The sequence below is a fragment of the Macrobrachium rosenbergii genome, chromosome 2 (assembly GCF_040412425.1).
Source record: "Macrobrachium rosenbergii isolate ZJJX-2024 chromosome 2, ASM4041242v1, whole genome shotgun sequence".
Classification (NCBI taxonomy): Eukaryota; Metazoa; Arthropoda; class Malacostraca; order Decapoda; family Palaemonidae; genus Macrobrachium; species Macrobrachium rosenbergii.
In genome coordinates, this window is record NC_089742.1 from 26,883,348 (window position 1) to 26,900,847 (window position 17,500).

Consider the following 17,500-nt stretch of genomic DNA (forward strand, 5'->3'; position numbering starts at 1 on the left):
CCAATTCCACCTGCAGCATTTTGTAAAAATTCCGTCAACAAAAAGGACCTCGATTTTCCTTTCCATATATCACTCGATTTCTCTCTTCAATAAATCATTTAGTTCCTTCCTGTGTCCTTTGCTTTTTCCTTTTCTAAGTCCTTTGTCTTCTAGCAAAATTTTATGCTTTTCCTTTTTTTTTTACACCAAAATCTTATGCTTTTTCCTTCTCCTATATCCTTTGTCTTTTGCTAAAATCTTATCTTGCGCTTTTCCCCTTTCCTATATCCTTTGCTTTCTACCGAACCCTATGCTTTTTCCTTTTCCTATATATGTTTTCTACCAAAACCTGATGCTTTTTCACTTTCCTATATATCCTTTGTTTTCTACTAAAATCTTATCCCTTTCCTATATCTTTGTTTTATACTAAAATCTGATGCTTTTTCACATTCCTATATCTTTGTCTTCTACCAAAATCTGATCCTTTTTCACTTTCCTATGTCCTTTGTCTCCTACTAAAATCTCATGCTTTATTCTTTCCTATATCCTTTCTCTCTTGCTAAAATTTCATGCTTTATTCTTTCCTATGTTCTTTGTCTTTTACCAAAATCTTATACTTTCTAATTTTCTATCTCTTTTGTTTACCAACCTATACTCGTATATCTTCTTCTTTCAAATATCACCTTTTGCTTTCTTCCTGAAAAGTATGACTTGTTTTCTTCTTAGATTTTCTGCTTCTTTCCTACCAGAATCCTTTGTTTTCTTCCTACATCTTCCGCTTCTTCTTTTGTCTTCCTCCTATATCTTCCATTTCTTCCTTTTCTTCATAGATCTGCTTTACATCACATATTTTCATAATTCCTTCTTTGAATGTTTGTCGTCTTATGCTTTCACTCAACTCTTACTACTGTCTTCGAACTTTCTTTTTACCTGCTCTCTGTCTTATTCCTAAATCATCCACCTTTCTATCTATCCCTCGCTTTCTTTACTTCATTCTATCACTCCTTTGTTTCTGGTTGGGATTTTCAGTCAGTCCTTATTCTATCTTAAAAATCTTCTTGTGCTTCCTCAAACCAATGTCACTCTTCCTACCTGGATCTTCCTTTTATTCCTGATCTCTTCCTATAACTTTCTCTTCCTATAACTTTCTCTTCCTACTACTTTCTCTTCCTGCCTCCTTCGCCTGACTTTCCTCTAATCAGCGACTTCCAGCAGACCATAATTACATTTGACTATCTTTTTTCTCTCCAATTTATTCAAAATCCTTTGATCAGAGAGCAAACAGAATTACGATTTTTATCTTCAGACGAAAAACTCGCTTGATTGTTCAACTAATTTATCCGTCGCCTGAGATGAGTTCGAGAGTATTGGGGAAAGCGTAAAAGAAATTAAAAATGATTAAAGACGGCTGGAGTTCTTTGATTCATCTGGACGACAGGGCCTATGATTTGGAAAATACAGGTCTGATTAAGTGACAGTGAGAGGTGGCGTTGATTCACCCACAGAGGGCGTGAACTGACTGAATTTTAGCAACGTATGTCGTGAATTCAACAGCATATTGGTTGAATTTCGTGACAGGCAGGTCGAATTCTGCGACTTTTATTAAATCAGGGATATATTGTTTTTTTTTTTTCAATAACAGTTGGGCATTAATTTATGGGCAAATGACGTAAATCATCAACAAACGACATTAGTTCAGCCATAAATGGCGGGAATTAGCAATAAATGACGCGAATTAGCAACAAATGACGTTAATTTAACAATAAATGACAGGAAACACTGAAAAAATTACGTTAGTTCAGCAGTAAATGAGGCAAAATAACAATAAATAATTTTAGTACAGCAATAAATGACGTGATCTAGCAACAAATTTATTTTGGGTCAGCAATAAATGACGAAAATTAGCAATATTTGATGTTAGTTCAGCAATAAATGATGCGAATTAGCAACAAAATTATTTTAGTTCAGCAATAAATGACAGGAATTAGCAATAAATGAGTTTAGTTCAGCAATAAATGATGCGAATTAGCAATAAAATTATTTTAGTTCAGCAATAAATGACGCGAATTAGCAACAAATGACGGCAGTTCAGCAATAAATGACATTACTTCAGCAATAAATGGCGCGAATAGCAACAAACTGATTTTAGTTCAGCAATAAATGACGCGAATTAGCAATAAATGACGTCAGTTCAGCAATAAATTACGCAAATTAGCAACAAATGACGTCAGCTTAGCAATAAATGATGCGAATTAGCAACAAATGACAGTTGGTCTAGCAATAACTGACGTTACTTCAACAATAAATGACGCAAATTTGCAACAAAATTATTTTAGTTCAGCAACAAATGACGCGAATTAGCAACAAATGATTTTAGTTCAGCAATAAATGATGTTACTTCAGCAATAAATGACGCGATTTAGCGACAAATGATTTTAGTTCAGCAATAAATGACGCCAATTAGCAATAAATTACGCCAATTAGCTATAAATGACGCCAGTTCAGCAATAAATGACACGAAATTAGGAAGAAATGACGTCAGCTCAGCAATAAATGACGGTTGGTCTAGTAATAAATGACGTTACTTCAGCAATAAATGACGCGAATTAGCAATAAATGTCGCCAGTTCAGCAATAAATGACGCGAATCAGTGATAAATGACGCCAGTTCAGCAATAAATGACGTCAGTCCAGCAATAAATGAAGTCAGCCCAGCAATAAATGACGCAAATTAGTAACAAATAACATTAGTTCAGCTACAAATCACATTAATTCCGGAACAAGCAACGTCCATCCAGCGACAAATGTCACGACCCTACTTAAAATAAAAAATAAAAAATTAACCCCGACAAAGCGACTGCTTTAATTCAGCGACAAACGCCATTAAACCCAGCGACCACCGACGAATCAGGGCCCGGAATAACGCTTCGGAATAACATCCGAGTAATTGTGCAACGTTATTCAGAATCGGTGTTACATTTTCGCATCCATAAAATCTCTACTCGTTATAATCCGACAAATGAATATACATAAAATTCTGGGGTGCATAATACTCAGCGTATATTAATACTCTACGTATCTATATATATATATACGGGGGTGTCACTCCCCGCCCCGCCCCCCGTCCCCCCAATTGCATGAATTACAGAGCAATTTCCAAAATGAACTTCCGAACATTTCATAAAGGCGGCGAGGATTCACTCATGGCAAAAGAGATTCGTTTTTCTATGAAAATGCAAAATTCATTAGGTTCATTTTGCCTGGTAATATTTTTCCCAGCTTTTTAGTTTTCTGTAAAAGAGATCTATTGTGCCGGCTTTGTCTGTCTGTCCGCACTTTTTCTGTCCGCACGTTTTCTGTCCGCCCTCAGATCTTAAAAACTACTGAGGCTAGAGGGCTGCAAATTGGTATGTTGATCATCCACCCTCCAATCACCAAACACACCAAATTGTAGCCCTCTAGCCTCAGTAGTTTTTATTTTATTTAAGGTTAAAGTTAGCCATAATCATGCTTCTGGCAACGATGTAGGACAGGCCACCACGGCCGGCTGAAAGTTTCATGGGCCACGGCTCATACAGCATTATGCCGAGACCACCGAAAGATAGATCTGTTTTCGGTGGCCTTGATTATATGCTGTACAGAAAACTCCATTGCGCCGAAGAAACTTCGGAGCATGTCTTACATGGTTATTGTTGTTCTTCGGGGAAAAATGAATATTATTTTGTGGACTGCTTTTCCTCCTTATACTTTCGCAATTCTAAATTCCAACCTCACGTTTCTTTCATTTTTAAAGAAATGTAATTTGTAATATAGTATTACGAGTGAGGTCTTTTTATTCCTTATATTCTCGTAATTTTAATTTCAACCTCATGTTTCTTTTATATTTAAAGAAATGTAATTGGCAATGGTTTTACGTGACAGTATTACGTGACAGATCGAGCCCTTGTTCACATTAGCAGCCAGCGAGAAGATATCAAGTTATGGAAGTGTCTACAAAAGGACTGGCATGGACCTCTGAATGCAGACCTCGACAATCACAGACCACGCGACATCGTTTTTTGGGTTGCTTTTGACCGAACTGGCTCTATGCCAGCACGGTTCCTTGATCTAACTGACTTAACTCAGCCCCCAAGAGTGGTGAGGTTTGTCAGAGAATTGGAGGGCTGCTGTAGACCTCTGGGCATCGTTCTACCAACAGTTATGACCAGTTAATATCTCTTACTTAACTCAAGATTATCTTAAATAGGGCAAAAACCTGACAAAATGATCTCTTAAAGAATTAATTATAGATACCAAAACCCACAGAAACTTGATTGCCCTAACTCAGCACGTAAGGGTGGAAAGGGTTGGCAGGGAATTGGACGGCTGATGTGGACCTTTGGCCTTCGTTCTAGCAACTGACAGGACCATTTAATATACATTATTTGACTTAGCTATATTCTAAAGAGCACAAAACTTACGGAATTGTCTTGAAAGTAAAAATTAGACACACAAACCTGATTAACTTGATTGCACTAACTCAGCCCATAAGGATGGTAAGGTTTGGCACAGAACTTGAGGCCTAATATGGACCTCTGAACGTTGTTATACCAACAGAAAGGACCATGTAATATGTGTTATTTGACTTAGTTATATTCTAAAGAGCAAAAACCTCACAAAATTATCTTTTAAAGTAATAATCATAGACACGGAAAATCTGAGAAACTTGACCAAAGAAAGCGAAGCAGTAGAATGGCATAAAAAAAAACATTCGCTACCTTCGAATGACTCCTAAGCAATCGACTTACCTGAGCAGCTGGTACACCAGCATACAGGAGAAGATGGACACCAAGATCCCGATGACGGAGAGGCCGAACAGCGCTCGCAGACAGGAATAAAGAGGCCCGTGGATGACGTCACAATTCATGCCGCTGTTTTCCAGACTGAACACATATCTCACTGCCGAGAGACAGACGGACACAATGGGAGGTTGAGAGGCAAATCTGGTTACGTCTTGATTTTTGGAAGTTTATTTTTGGATTCGGTTTTGGCGTTTGGCATGAGACTGACAATAGTTTTTTTTGTTCTGTTTTGTTTTTTTGTATTCTGAGTTTGGGTTCGCGTACAGGAAAGTGGTTGTGAAATGGAGTTTCTTGAAAAAACTTTTTGTTTTTGTTCTACATTATACGTAAGGAATAAACATCTAAAAATAAAAACAGCCATGATGAATAATTCTTATTCTAAACTCTTTATAAGAAACACAAACAGTTCGTCAACATTGTTAATACTGCCACGTTCTACTCTCAAAGTTGCTTAAAAAATGCTGAGGATTTCGCAGTCGTTAAAATAAAAAGGAAAAATGTTAGGTTTGGTCTGATAATAACTCCTCATTTTCTTTTGAAAGTTGCATACAAAATGCTGAGAATTTATTCGAATTTAAAATAAAAGGAAAAATGCCAGGTTTGGTCTTATAATATTTCCTTATTCTCTTCTCATAGTTACACAGAAAATGCTGAGAATTTATTAGATGTTAAAATAAAATGAAAATGCCAGGGTTGGTCTGATAATATTTCCATGTTCTCTTCTCATAGTTACAAAGAAAATGCTGAGAATCTCTTAAAGCTACAATAAAGGAAAAAACGTTTAGTTTGGTCTGATAATAATTCCATGTTCTTTCCTCAGAGTTACATAAAAAATGCTGAGAATTTCTTAAAAGTTAAAATAAAAGGAAAAAATTCCACGTTCACTTCTCAAATATACATAGAAAAGGCTGAGAATTTCTGAGAGTTTAAAATAAAAGGAAAAAATGGCTAGCTTAGGTTTGGTCTGCTAATAATTCCACGTTCTATTCTCGAAGCAACTTAGAAAATTCCGAGAATTTCTTAGACGTTAAAATAAAAGAAAAAACAACAGGTTAAATTTTTAAATACATGAACATAAAAGAAAATAAAAATAAAAAAAAGATTATTAAAAAGTGCAATAACAGAGGAACAAAAAACTGAAAAAATGAAAAATCCCACTAATAATTACCATCGTGATTCGGGTCCAGAACACTCGTGTAAGGAGTGCAGGTGCAGGAGTGGGAGTGCGGGAAGAACTCGCACTCCTGGAGTGTCTGCAGTCTATTCATGTGGAGGACTGTCGTAGTGACGGTGACGACGACGCACAATACAGCACACACGAGACAGAGGCACCCTGTCACTTTGATCTGTCAAAAAAAAAAAGAGACAGGAAGATTATTACTAACGATGGTCGAGTGGTTAGGGTCGGCTGTTTCCGCTGTGTCTGAACCAGAGGCACAGGTTCGATTCCTGGGTGGGTAGATTTAATTATTAATTATAATTCCCCTTGAGTAGTTAATCCCAAGGTATTGTGAATTTGATTTTAAATGATGTTTGTGAGTTAATATTTGTGAATATAAGGTGTATTATATATTATATATATATATATATATATATATATATATATATATATATATATATATATATATATATATATATATATAAACTGGAGTTCAAGAAACTTGCAACAAACGTTTCCAGTCGGATACAAGCAGCAATGAATTTTAAAAGGTTTCCCCAAATATTTTTTATTCTTATTTCAATCCAACGTCTCGTCTCTATCAGGAATTTATATACTTGACCAAAAACTGCCCATAAAAATAAAAATCCTTCTTTTGGGGAAAACAAAAATAATACCAATATAGATTTATCGACGTTGTGAAATAAATAATACGAATTTACAAAGGCTACCGATAAAGAGATATTCGATGGTCAACTCTGATGGTATCCAAGTGACAACCGATAATTGTCAATTAAGTCTGTCAATCAGGTTCCTATGATCAGCTGATGTCATGAAAACACACTCACACACATATATATATATCCTTAGATACTTTTATCGACTGAATTCCAGTTCAATTTGTTTCGTTATATGCTTGGCAAATCTCTCTCTCTCTCTCTCTCTCTCTCTCTCTCTCTCTCTCTCTCTCTCTCTCTCTCTCTCTCTCTCTCTCTCTCTCTCATTAGGTCTTAATTCATTAAATTTCTTCGCCTTCAAGAACTTACGTTTAGTCTGTCTGTCTGTCTCTCTCTTTCTCTCTCTAGAAATCTAAATATATGAATTTCTCAGTTCGAATCAGCGCAGTTTAACTTTTACTCTCTCTCTCAATTTAAATATTTGAATTTCTCAATTCGAATAAGCGCAGTTTAACTGTTACTCTCTCTCTCTAAATATATGAAAATTAAACATATTTGACTTTTACTCTCTCTCTCTCTCTCTCTCTCTCTAACATCTCTCTGACTCTCTCTCTCTCTCTCTCTCGTCATGTGTGGGATGGAACAGCGATTTCAGGTCATTAATCTGGCTTGTCATTGTAGGCCACAAGCTCCTTTGGTGGGCTTAAACGGATACAGATTATTTTGAAAAGGTCAGAGAACAGGCCTTTTTGCATACGTCAGTTTATTTTCCGTGTTTTTATACACTCTTGAAATGACTTCGTACTTAATAAATAAATAAATAAATTAACAAATAAATACATAAGTAAATAAATAAACAAATAAAGAGAAAACTGTATCTGCAACATTCTGAGGTTAAAACGCAACTGGTCGTTTCTAAGTTACATAATCACGGCAGTGTGAGTTTCTGTGAATAAATTTATAGATAAACTCATGAATTAATATATACATACATACGTACATAGATACATATGTACACACACATACATACATACATACATACATATATAATATATATATCTCAAACAAGTAATGTGATATGTCTCACCAAATACACGCCATTATAAAAAACTACATATATTGACAAAACAGTATATTAATATAATTTATGGTTCATCAACATAACCAGATAAAAACAACCAAAACTGCATAAATCACGTTATTGGCTCGTCTGCCCGACTGACCTAAAAAGCAAATGAAAACGAAATTGATTAACCAGATGAAAGCACGTGATTTCAGTCGGAGATACCTGACTGACCGGCTTCAAAAAGAGAGAGAATCTCGACACTCAGGTCATTTCACGGCTCAGTTCATCGGTTCATAAGCGAATTTATTTGACGTCGAACCCCCTCCCTCTCGCCACCCCCTCTCTGGGGGAACTGGTTAGTTCTTGGCTTGATTAAATCATTTTCGTTAATTGCTTTTGATGACAAGTTTCCATCCCTGTTTATTCTGGCTGTTTATTGAATTACTATAGCACCTGAGGTTGTCGAGGAATTTGAACCTCAGAAGTTCTTCTTGTATCTTAATAATTTATTTACATTTTGTTCTATTTATTTACTAACTTATTAATTTATTTTTTCTATCTTCTTTCTGTACTTCTCAATACCTTCTGTTACTTCTTTCTTATGAACACCAAAATATTCTTTGGAAGCTTCAATTTCAAGTCAATGGCTCCTATGGTTAGCTTGTTTCATATGAATAGGGTTCTTCATCTTCTGAATAATAATAGTATTTCGTCAAAAATGACGGTACTGTAAGAGAGGGTCATGACTATTAGTCCCAGCTGTAGGATGTTACGTGCCGTGTCGGTGTTAGGAAAAAGGTGCATTTATCCTACACACTAATTTAGGAACAAAAATATAGATACACGTTTTACATTATTATTATTATTATTATTATTATTATTATTATTATTATTATTATTATTATTATTATTATTATTATCTGGAACTGTTAGCTACATAAGGCCTTTGATTGCCACTCCCGTCGGCATCCTCATAAAAAAATCTTACAATGTAAAACACAATGTCAATACATTTTTATTTTTCCATTGATAAATAGATATTCTGCAGGTAACTAACCCTGTAATTTGTTATCTTAGTATACAATTAAATGTAAAGCATTATAAAGTAATAGATATATTGCAGTTATAAAATTATTCAGCGTAAAGCATTATAAAGTAATAGATATATTGCAGATATAAAATTATTCTGTGTAAAGCATTATAAAGTAATAGATATATTGCAATTATAAAATTATTCAGTGTAAAACATCATAAAGTAATAGATATATTGCAGTTAAAAAATAATTCAGTGTAAAGCATTATAAAGTCATAGATATATTGCAGTTATGAAATTATTCAGTGTAAAGCATTATAAAGTAATAGATATATTGCAGTTATAAAATAATTCAGTGTAAAGCATTATAAAGTAGTAGATATATTACAGGTATAAAATGATTAATTGTAAAGCATTATAAAGTAATAGATATACTGCAGTCATAAAATTATTCAAAGACTAAAAATAAAGAAAAGAATATATGAGATTTCAAAACACCAGAATTCGATAAAAGTTAGAGTAACAAAAATCTGTCGAGGAAAATTTAACACCTTGAAAGAATTCTCAAATAAAACAAAAGTAAAAAAACACGAAAATTACATAATATTGTTTTATGTTTCGTAAAGAGGAAAAACAACTGTTCTTTTACCGAATACAGAAAAAGAGATAAGCCTAATATCTTCTCAAGCTCCGGTGAACACACAAGCCCCGTGAAGCGCTATTCCGAATCGAGCCAAAACACACATGGCCGGTGAGGGGGGAACTCCCTCTCTCTCTCTCTCTCTCTCTCTCTCTCTCTCTCTCTTACTCTCTCTCTCTCTCTGTTCTCTATCTCTACCTACTACTACTACTACTACTACTACTACTACTACTATGCTACTACTACTACTTCTATACTGTGAGTGAATACTTGACTGTATATACAATCTCTTTCTCTCTCTCTCTCTGCTATAACCAAAGTATGAGTGCAGACACTAATGTATACTCAGTTGCAATCTCTCTCCTCTCTCTCTCTCTCTCTCTCTCTCTCTCTCTCTCTCTCTCTCTCTCTCTTTCTGTACGCCTAGACAATAAGTGAATATAAAAATTTATACACCTCTCTCTCTCTCTCTCATACACAGTTAAAACAGAATTTAACGCATTCATTCTATGTTCATCAGTCATGCTCTGAGTACGCTAAATTCATACAAAACATTCCCTCTCTCTCTCTCTCTCTCTCTCTCTCTCTCTCTCTCTCTCTCTCTCTCTCTCTCTCTCCAAACAGGAGGAGGATCACATAGAGCAAACACATTAAGAAACACCACAAGACGTACGACAACAAAAGAACAGAAAAAAAAACAAGAGGGGGAAGGTCTTTTTCAATAAGGCAAGGAAATCATGGAACATATAATGGCGTGACGGGAAGGGGGAAGCGGCGAGAGAGAGAGAGAGAGAGAGAGAGAGAGAGAGAGATTGTGTTTACATTAGCGTATTTACTCTCAGTCTGCTTGCAGGAGAGAGAGAGAGAGAGAGAGAGAGAGAGAGAGAGAGAGAGAGAGAGAGAGAGAGAGAGAGAGAGACATTGTGTATACATTATGTGTATTCACTCTCAGTCTGCTTGTGTGTGTGTGAGAGAGAGAGAGAGAGAGAGAGAGAGAGAGAGAGAGAGAGAGAGAGAGATGAGAGAGGTGAGAGAGAGAAAGGGGAGTTAATGATGAGGAGGAGGGGAGGAGAAAGGGTTTTGTAGTCTCTAAGAAGTCTCAAGAAGAAGAAGAAGAAGAAGAAGAAGAAGAAGAAGAAGAAGGAAGAACTCCCATTTTCTTCTGGAGGACGCACGAGGGTACACTTCGCTAATTGCAGAAACGACAACAACAATAACCGCTCTCCCCTCATTGGGAAGCAATTAGCAATGGCGCGTCTGGGTTTTTTAAATGGACCAGCATTTAATCAGTGGAGTTATTAAGGTTACATAAAGGTTACGCAGACTCTAGCGAAAATTTAAAGAGAGAACGACGTTGATAAGGGTTAATAAGTGTGCAGACTCTTAAGAGATACTGATTGGAATATTGATCTTGTTAAATTGAATTGAATATAAAATTCAGGCCAAAGGCCAAGCACTGGGACCTATGAGGTCATTCAGCGCTGAAACGGAAATTGACAGTAAAAGGTTTGAAAGGTGTAACAGGAGGAAACACCTTTTGCAATTGTTGGGAGAGGCTGGAAAGCAAGATGGAAGAAAAAGAATATGAAAGGAGGTAGAGTAAAAGGAACGAAAGGGGTTGCAGCTAGGGACCGAAGACACGCTGCAAAGAACCTTATAAGTTATAAGTAATGCCTACAGTGCACCGCATGAGGTGCACTGACGGCAATATTGATCTTGTTGCTAGAAATGTAATTAAAAAAATCATGGACTTGATGGGTTTTGTGACTCTTAAATTCTTGTTCATGTCATCTTTATGGAGGGTTTTTTTTTATATAATTATTTTCTTTTCGTGTAAAATATCTTTAAAAAAATGTAAGTGTGATATACAAAAAAATGGTAAGAAATTCAATCAGTAAAAACCTCTTGGACTTGATGGGTGGTTTTGCGGCTTTTAAAACCCTTGTTCCTGTCATCTTTGGGGAAGGTTTTTTACATGATTTTTTTCGTGTCATGTAAAATATCTTTAAAAAATTTAAGTGTAATATACAAAAAAATGGCAAGAAATTCGATCAATAAAAACCTCTTGGACTTGATGGTTTTGTGACATTTAAAACCCTTGTTCATGTCATCTCTGGGGAAGGTTTTTTTATATGATTTTTTTTTTCATGTCATGTGAAATATCTTTAAAAAGTGGAATATAAAGAAATGGTATAAATTTTTGAATAAAATCATTCGTGTCATGTAAAACATCTGTAAAGAATGTAAGTACATTACACAAAAAATGTTATAATTAACATTTTCCACGTTCACATTTCAGTAATCAACTAACCCATCGGTAAACATAAAATATATTCCACGTTTACCTTAATTGACTCTTTAGTAAATATATAAGACATACATATTTTACATTTACCTTAAATCTATCACAAAACGCGTCCTAAATCTATAAAAAACAAACAAAACATTAACTATAAAACACATCTTTTCCCAGAACATAACCCCCTAACACTCACCCCCCCAACCCCTACGGTGAGAGCCGTAACTTCGATAACCCCGAAGCTTACAAGGCTATATTTTTAGCTCAGTGCAGATAGTCAGGATATAGCACATATCCTCAAACGCGCCCATTCAAAAACCGTGGGCCTTAATGCGATGGATCAACTCGATATTCAACGCTGAAGTCCTGTGGAAGCGGCAGAAACTGCCGTTAGAACGAGCGGTTTTACGAGGTAGTGAAATACGGAGTGCGATACCCGTAGAGTTTTTAAGGAAACTTTCACTGCCCGGAGTCGCGCTCCTAAATTTAGGGTGGAAGACAGTTATGATAATCGTAAAATTTACTTATAAAGAGAATGATTTACGGAGCACAAAGCCACTGTACTTGGTATGTACTTGTTGAAGGTTTAACTGACAAGTGTAGCAGGTGTAAATCTAATAGACTCGTGTGAAATAACAATAAATTAATGAAACGACCAATTTTCACACTTTCCCCGAGAGAACCCATATATGACAGACACTGATATTTTCATAAAGTGAATATCATTCACAGTAACTTTGCTCCATTACCTAAATAACTAAATAAATAACACAGCTGATATTATGGAAAACATTTTAAAAGATTTAGCTTGCGTTTTTGTAATAAATATAATGGGAAAAACATTTTCGTTAACAGCAAATCCCTTTCTACAATGATTTGAATAATGTAAACATCAGAGAATGTCAGTATACCGACAATAAAATACTGAAGGTTTTTGTAATAATATTCCTCCTGCTACTGCTAATTCTAATGCTGCTATTGGATACTGCTATTATTAGTAGTATTATTATTAGTAGTAGAAGTAATAGCAGCTCTCCTGATGCTAATTTTATAATAATAATTTTATGACATTTCCATATACCGAACGTCACTACAAAGACTTCGTTCGTATAAAACAGTGATCGTTCCGACAAACATGAAATCTAAAAATCCACTCCACAAAATATGCAATAAAAAAACCTGTATTGTATCTCATCAAGAACAAACTAGACCGAGAGACCTTCCGCAGTTAATAACAAACGATGTTTTTACGTCGAAATATGAAAATATTAATTGTGAATAATAAATCCGTGACATATGAAATATATATTCAAGGGAAAAATCATTCGCTTCTTGGACAATAGTTTCATTAGCGAGCCAGACAATTAAAGCAAAACAAGAGGCGCCCACATACAAAGCTCTCTCTCTCTCTCTCTCTGTCTGTCTGTCTGTCTCTCTCTCTCTCTCTCTCATAAAACAAGCCTTTTGATGAAGCTTTTGCGAAGAATGTCAGGAGTCACGGGTAACAATTCCTCTCCTGTTTTAAATAAAACGGGAAACGGCTAATTGACCCGGCGACAAAAAGTTCAAAACGACACAAAATGTCTCCGCCAAATTTTTTGTCCCCTCCCTGAAAAGAATAGGAAAAAAAAGGCGTTTTAAAACCGTTTACAAACCGTGGAAACTTTTTGATTTTCTTTAATGGTCTCTGTTGGGTGGATTCGACTTCGGGAATGAAAACACTGAGGTTACGAAGAGGAGACAGAGAAAGAAGACAGATAATAATTGACCTGATGGCCAAGTGGGTGCTATATTAGCCTCGCCAGTGACATGGCCAGGGTTCGATTCGTGGGAAAGGCAGAGCGATACAGACACTTTCTATTAAATCTAGGGTTCGAGTCTCGGGGAAGGCCGAGGGATACAACCACTTTAAATTAAATCTAGGGTTCGAATCACGGGAATACGAAGGGATATAGACATATTCAATTAAATTCAGGGTTCGAATCCCGGGGAAGGCCGAGGGATGCAGACACTTTCAATTAAATCCTAGGGTTCGAACCCCAGGAAAGGCTCGGAGGTACACTTTCAATTATATCCTAGGGTTCGAACCCCAGGAAGGCTCAGAGGTACACTTTCAATTAAATCCTAGGGTTCGAACCAACGGGAAGGCTCAGAGGTGCACTTTCAATGAAATCCTAGGGTTCGAATCACGGGAATCCCGAGTGATAAAGGTCACTTTCCATTAAATACAGGGTTCGAATCACGGGAATACCGAGTGATAAAGACGCGTTTCGTTCAATCCTAGGATTCGATCCCTGAGAGAGGCCGAGCAATTCAAACACTCCTCGTTTCCTAGAGTCGATAAAAATTCATGAACTGGAGAACTGAGGTCACGATACAGAAGAAGAAGAAGAAGAAGAAGAAGAAGAAGAAGAAGAAGAAGAAAGAAGAAGAAGAAAAGGAGGGGGATATATTATTTAAATTCGCCTGAGGTCATCATGACTTTGTCTCCCTCTTATTGTTGATGGCAAGAACTCTTGAAGAAGAAGATCCCAAGGAGTCTTTTTATTTCTCTCTCTTTGTTCTCTCTCTTGATGGCTCTTCTCTTTCTCTTCTCTCTCTCTCTCTCTCTCTCTCTCTCATTTAAAATTTAGCTAGCATGACTGTGTTGACTTGAATAGTGAATTAGGTACATTGTTCATGGTAGCTGTTGTGGGTCTCAGGGGGAGAGAGAGAGAGAGAGAGAGAGAGAGAGAGAGAGAGAGAGAGAGAGAGAGAGAGAGAGAGAGAGAGAACAGACGCAAGGGACCAAGACTCCATCAAAGTGTATATTATCATATCATTAAAACCAGGAGAGCCTCGTCGAGGTAATCCTCCTCACCTCTCTCAACCCATCTTTGAGATATTCTCTCTCTCTCTCTCTCTCTCTCTTCTCTCTCTCTCTCTCTCGGAAATCTAATTCATATTCCCGCCCTCCCAGTAAATTGCCATGTCTTTGTGCTTGTTTGTGAAGCTCCGTTTCACCCGGCAAAGTTTCGCTTCCCAAGACTTCTCTCTCTCTCTCGCTGTGTTCAGTTTGACTGTCCAAATTTCCCAAAGTGTCATTCACACAAGTAGTTGTGCAATGTGGGCACAGCAGCGTTAAACACGGGCGCGCGCGAGCTCGCACAGACTCACAGACACACACACAACACACTTAGACAAAAACACAAACATAATTGCTCTGGAGTTTGGGAAACAAGAATCGTGAAATTATGTGGCCGAAAAACTTGCTGTTTTAATATGTAAAAAGGAAATGTATACAGAACTGCAGGTATATAATACACGCACACACACATACTATGTGGACGAAAAAGTTGTTTGAATAACAAAAAGCTTGGATATGTAAAAGAGAAATTCATAAAGAATTGCAGGTATATAACACACGCATACACATACACACACATACGCAGACACATACAACATAATTGTTCTAAAGTTTGCAAATTAAGAATCGTGAAAATCATGTGGACGAAAAACTTGCTGTTTTAATATGTAAAGAGGAAAATGATAAAGAATTGCAAGTATATAACACACGCATACACACACACACACACACACACACACACGCATACACACACACACACACACACACACAAACAGTAATTGTTCAGGAGTTGGGAAAACAAGAACCGTGAAATTTATGTGGCCGAAAATCTTGTCGCATGAATAACTGAAAATCTTCATTTGTAAAAGGGAAACATATAGAGACTTATATGAATATATAACACAAACATTCACGAATAGAACTATTCCAGAGTTTGGAAAAAAAAGAATCGTGCTTAAGTTGTGTGTCCGGAAAACTCGTATGAATAAATACAAATTTCCATTTGTCAGCAGAAATGTATAAAGAATTACAGTAATATAAATGCTTCTTCAAATCAACGAACTCTCTTGACGAAGAAAACCAATTTCTACCACAAATTATGTTATTGGAACTGTCACAATAGATTCATCATTAATCTATTGCCAATGGGATTTCGAATTAGTCGTTTAAACTAGAATTTTCATAATTTTGTATTAAGGAAATTATGCTTATATTCATACGTAAATGCATGTATACAACAGTCACACGTTTTTAATCAGAATAAGCGGGAACTAATACGAAAATATATACATAAACACGCGTATTGATGAAATTATGCATACGTATGTAAGTATATACAAACATAATCATGCATCTCTTGATTATATACTTACAAATGAACGTAAATGCATGCGTATTAAAATAGCTTCTTCATAGTCATACATACAAACACAGGTATTCTTAAACGTGTACGCGCATAAATATCAGCGTAATTATACATTTCTAGATTATACGTACCCTTTAAAAACATTACGCTTACACAAACAAGCATAATCATTTTCTCGAGATGAGACACAAACACACACTCACGCTTATAGGCAAATATGCGCAAGCAAGCACGCACGCGCATGCGCGCACATCCTTCGCAATTAAGCGAGGCTCTCTCGTCGAGAGGTCAGGTAAGGATCAAGCGTTCATTAGGCGCAAATCGGAAATTTTGGAAGCCACACCAAAAGGAACACGGTATTATTGACGTGAGGACAGGTTTGCGGGAGGGGAGGGGGTTTAGGAAGAAGGGGGTAAAGGAGGGAAGGGGAAGTTGTCTGGGAAAGGGGGAATAAAGAGGTCTGAAGGAAGTATAATTTTTTTTCTTTTAAAGATGAAGGGAGTGAATAGATTGATGGAGGAAGAGGGAAGGAAGGGAGAGAAAGATTGATGGAGAGAGAGAGAGAGAGAGAGAGAGAGAGAGAGAGAGAGAGAGAGAGAGAGAGAGAGAGAGGGAAGCGATAGATAGAAGGAGAACAGGGGAACCGGATGAAGGAACAGGAATAAAAGGGGTGTGGGAAGTGGGATGGAAGAAACCATTTTATTCCCTATCTAAAGGGGAAGAGGGGAAGGAAAGAAAGGTGATAGATGGAGGAAGAAGAAGAAGGATGAAAGGAAGAAGCGAGAGAGAGAGAGAGAGAGAGAGAGAGAGAGAGAGAGAGAGAGAGAGAGAGAGAGAGAGAGAGAGAGAGATATGGTGGGCGCATGTGCCTTTATGATCAACACCTACTCTATGTAAGATCTATCAGTAAAGATGATGCACCGAAATACACAGGCGAACATGTGCGTGCTCACGCGCACGCACACGCACACACTCACACACATACACCTGGAGTGGGTTAAAGACGATGGCACACACCCGTAACCCTCATGTTTTGCATCTCCGGTCTCGCCGTCGAATCAAAGAAAGGAAGGAAGAAGAAGAGTCAGGTTTTGTCCGTTTGTAAACAAACCTCCCGAACGCAGTAGAAACTCTCTTACTAAATCTTCTTCCCTTTGAAAGAAGATTGATTTTATTTGCAGATACGCCCGTGAAGGGTTTATCCGTGTGATATATATAATCTTAATTCCGTGGCTTTTTTTCAGTGTTATATATATACTTTTAATTCGTTTAAGCTTGATTTGTGAACTTCATAAATCCCAGTTTAAGACATGTTCTGTCTGAGGTCGTTTGTTTAAACTAATAAATGCGTGTATTTCTCTAGTTCATTTTGTAATTACATAACATCTATAAACATTAAGTTTTATTTTGACAACAATACTTAATTATATATACACACATACATATAAATATATATATGTATATGTATATATATGTATATATATATGTATGTATATATATATATATATATATATATATATATATATATATATATATATTTATGATGATCATAATCACTTTTGTATTTGATTCATTATTTTTCACTTGTGGTAATGT

General features: G+C 36.3%; 1 protein-coding gene across 6 annotated transcripts in view; it reads right to left on the reverse strand.

The window, feature by feature from the left end:
- LOC136844322 (uncharacterized) overlaps positions 1 to 17,500 on the reverse strand; it is a 318,972-nt gene that overhangs the window by 39,901 nt on the left and 261,571 nt on the right. For all 6 annotated transcript variants that reach the window (XM_067113310.1, XM_067113318.1, XM_067113328.1 and 3 more), the window contains 2 exons: positions 5,988 to 6,165; positions 4,766 to 4,916 (listed from right to left, as the gene is read on the reverse strand). In XM_067113310.1, the coding sequence (XP_066969411.1) occupies positions 4,766 to 4,916; positions 5,988 to 6,165 (329 nt within the window). The remainder of the gene's footprint in view (positions 1 to 4,765; positions 4,917 to 5,987; positions 6,166 to 17,500) is intronic.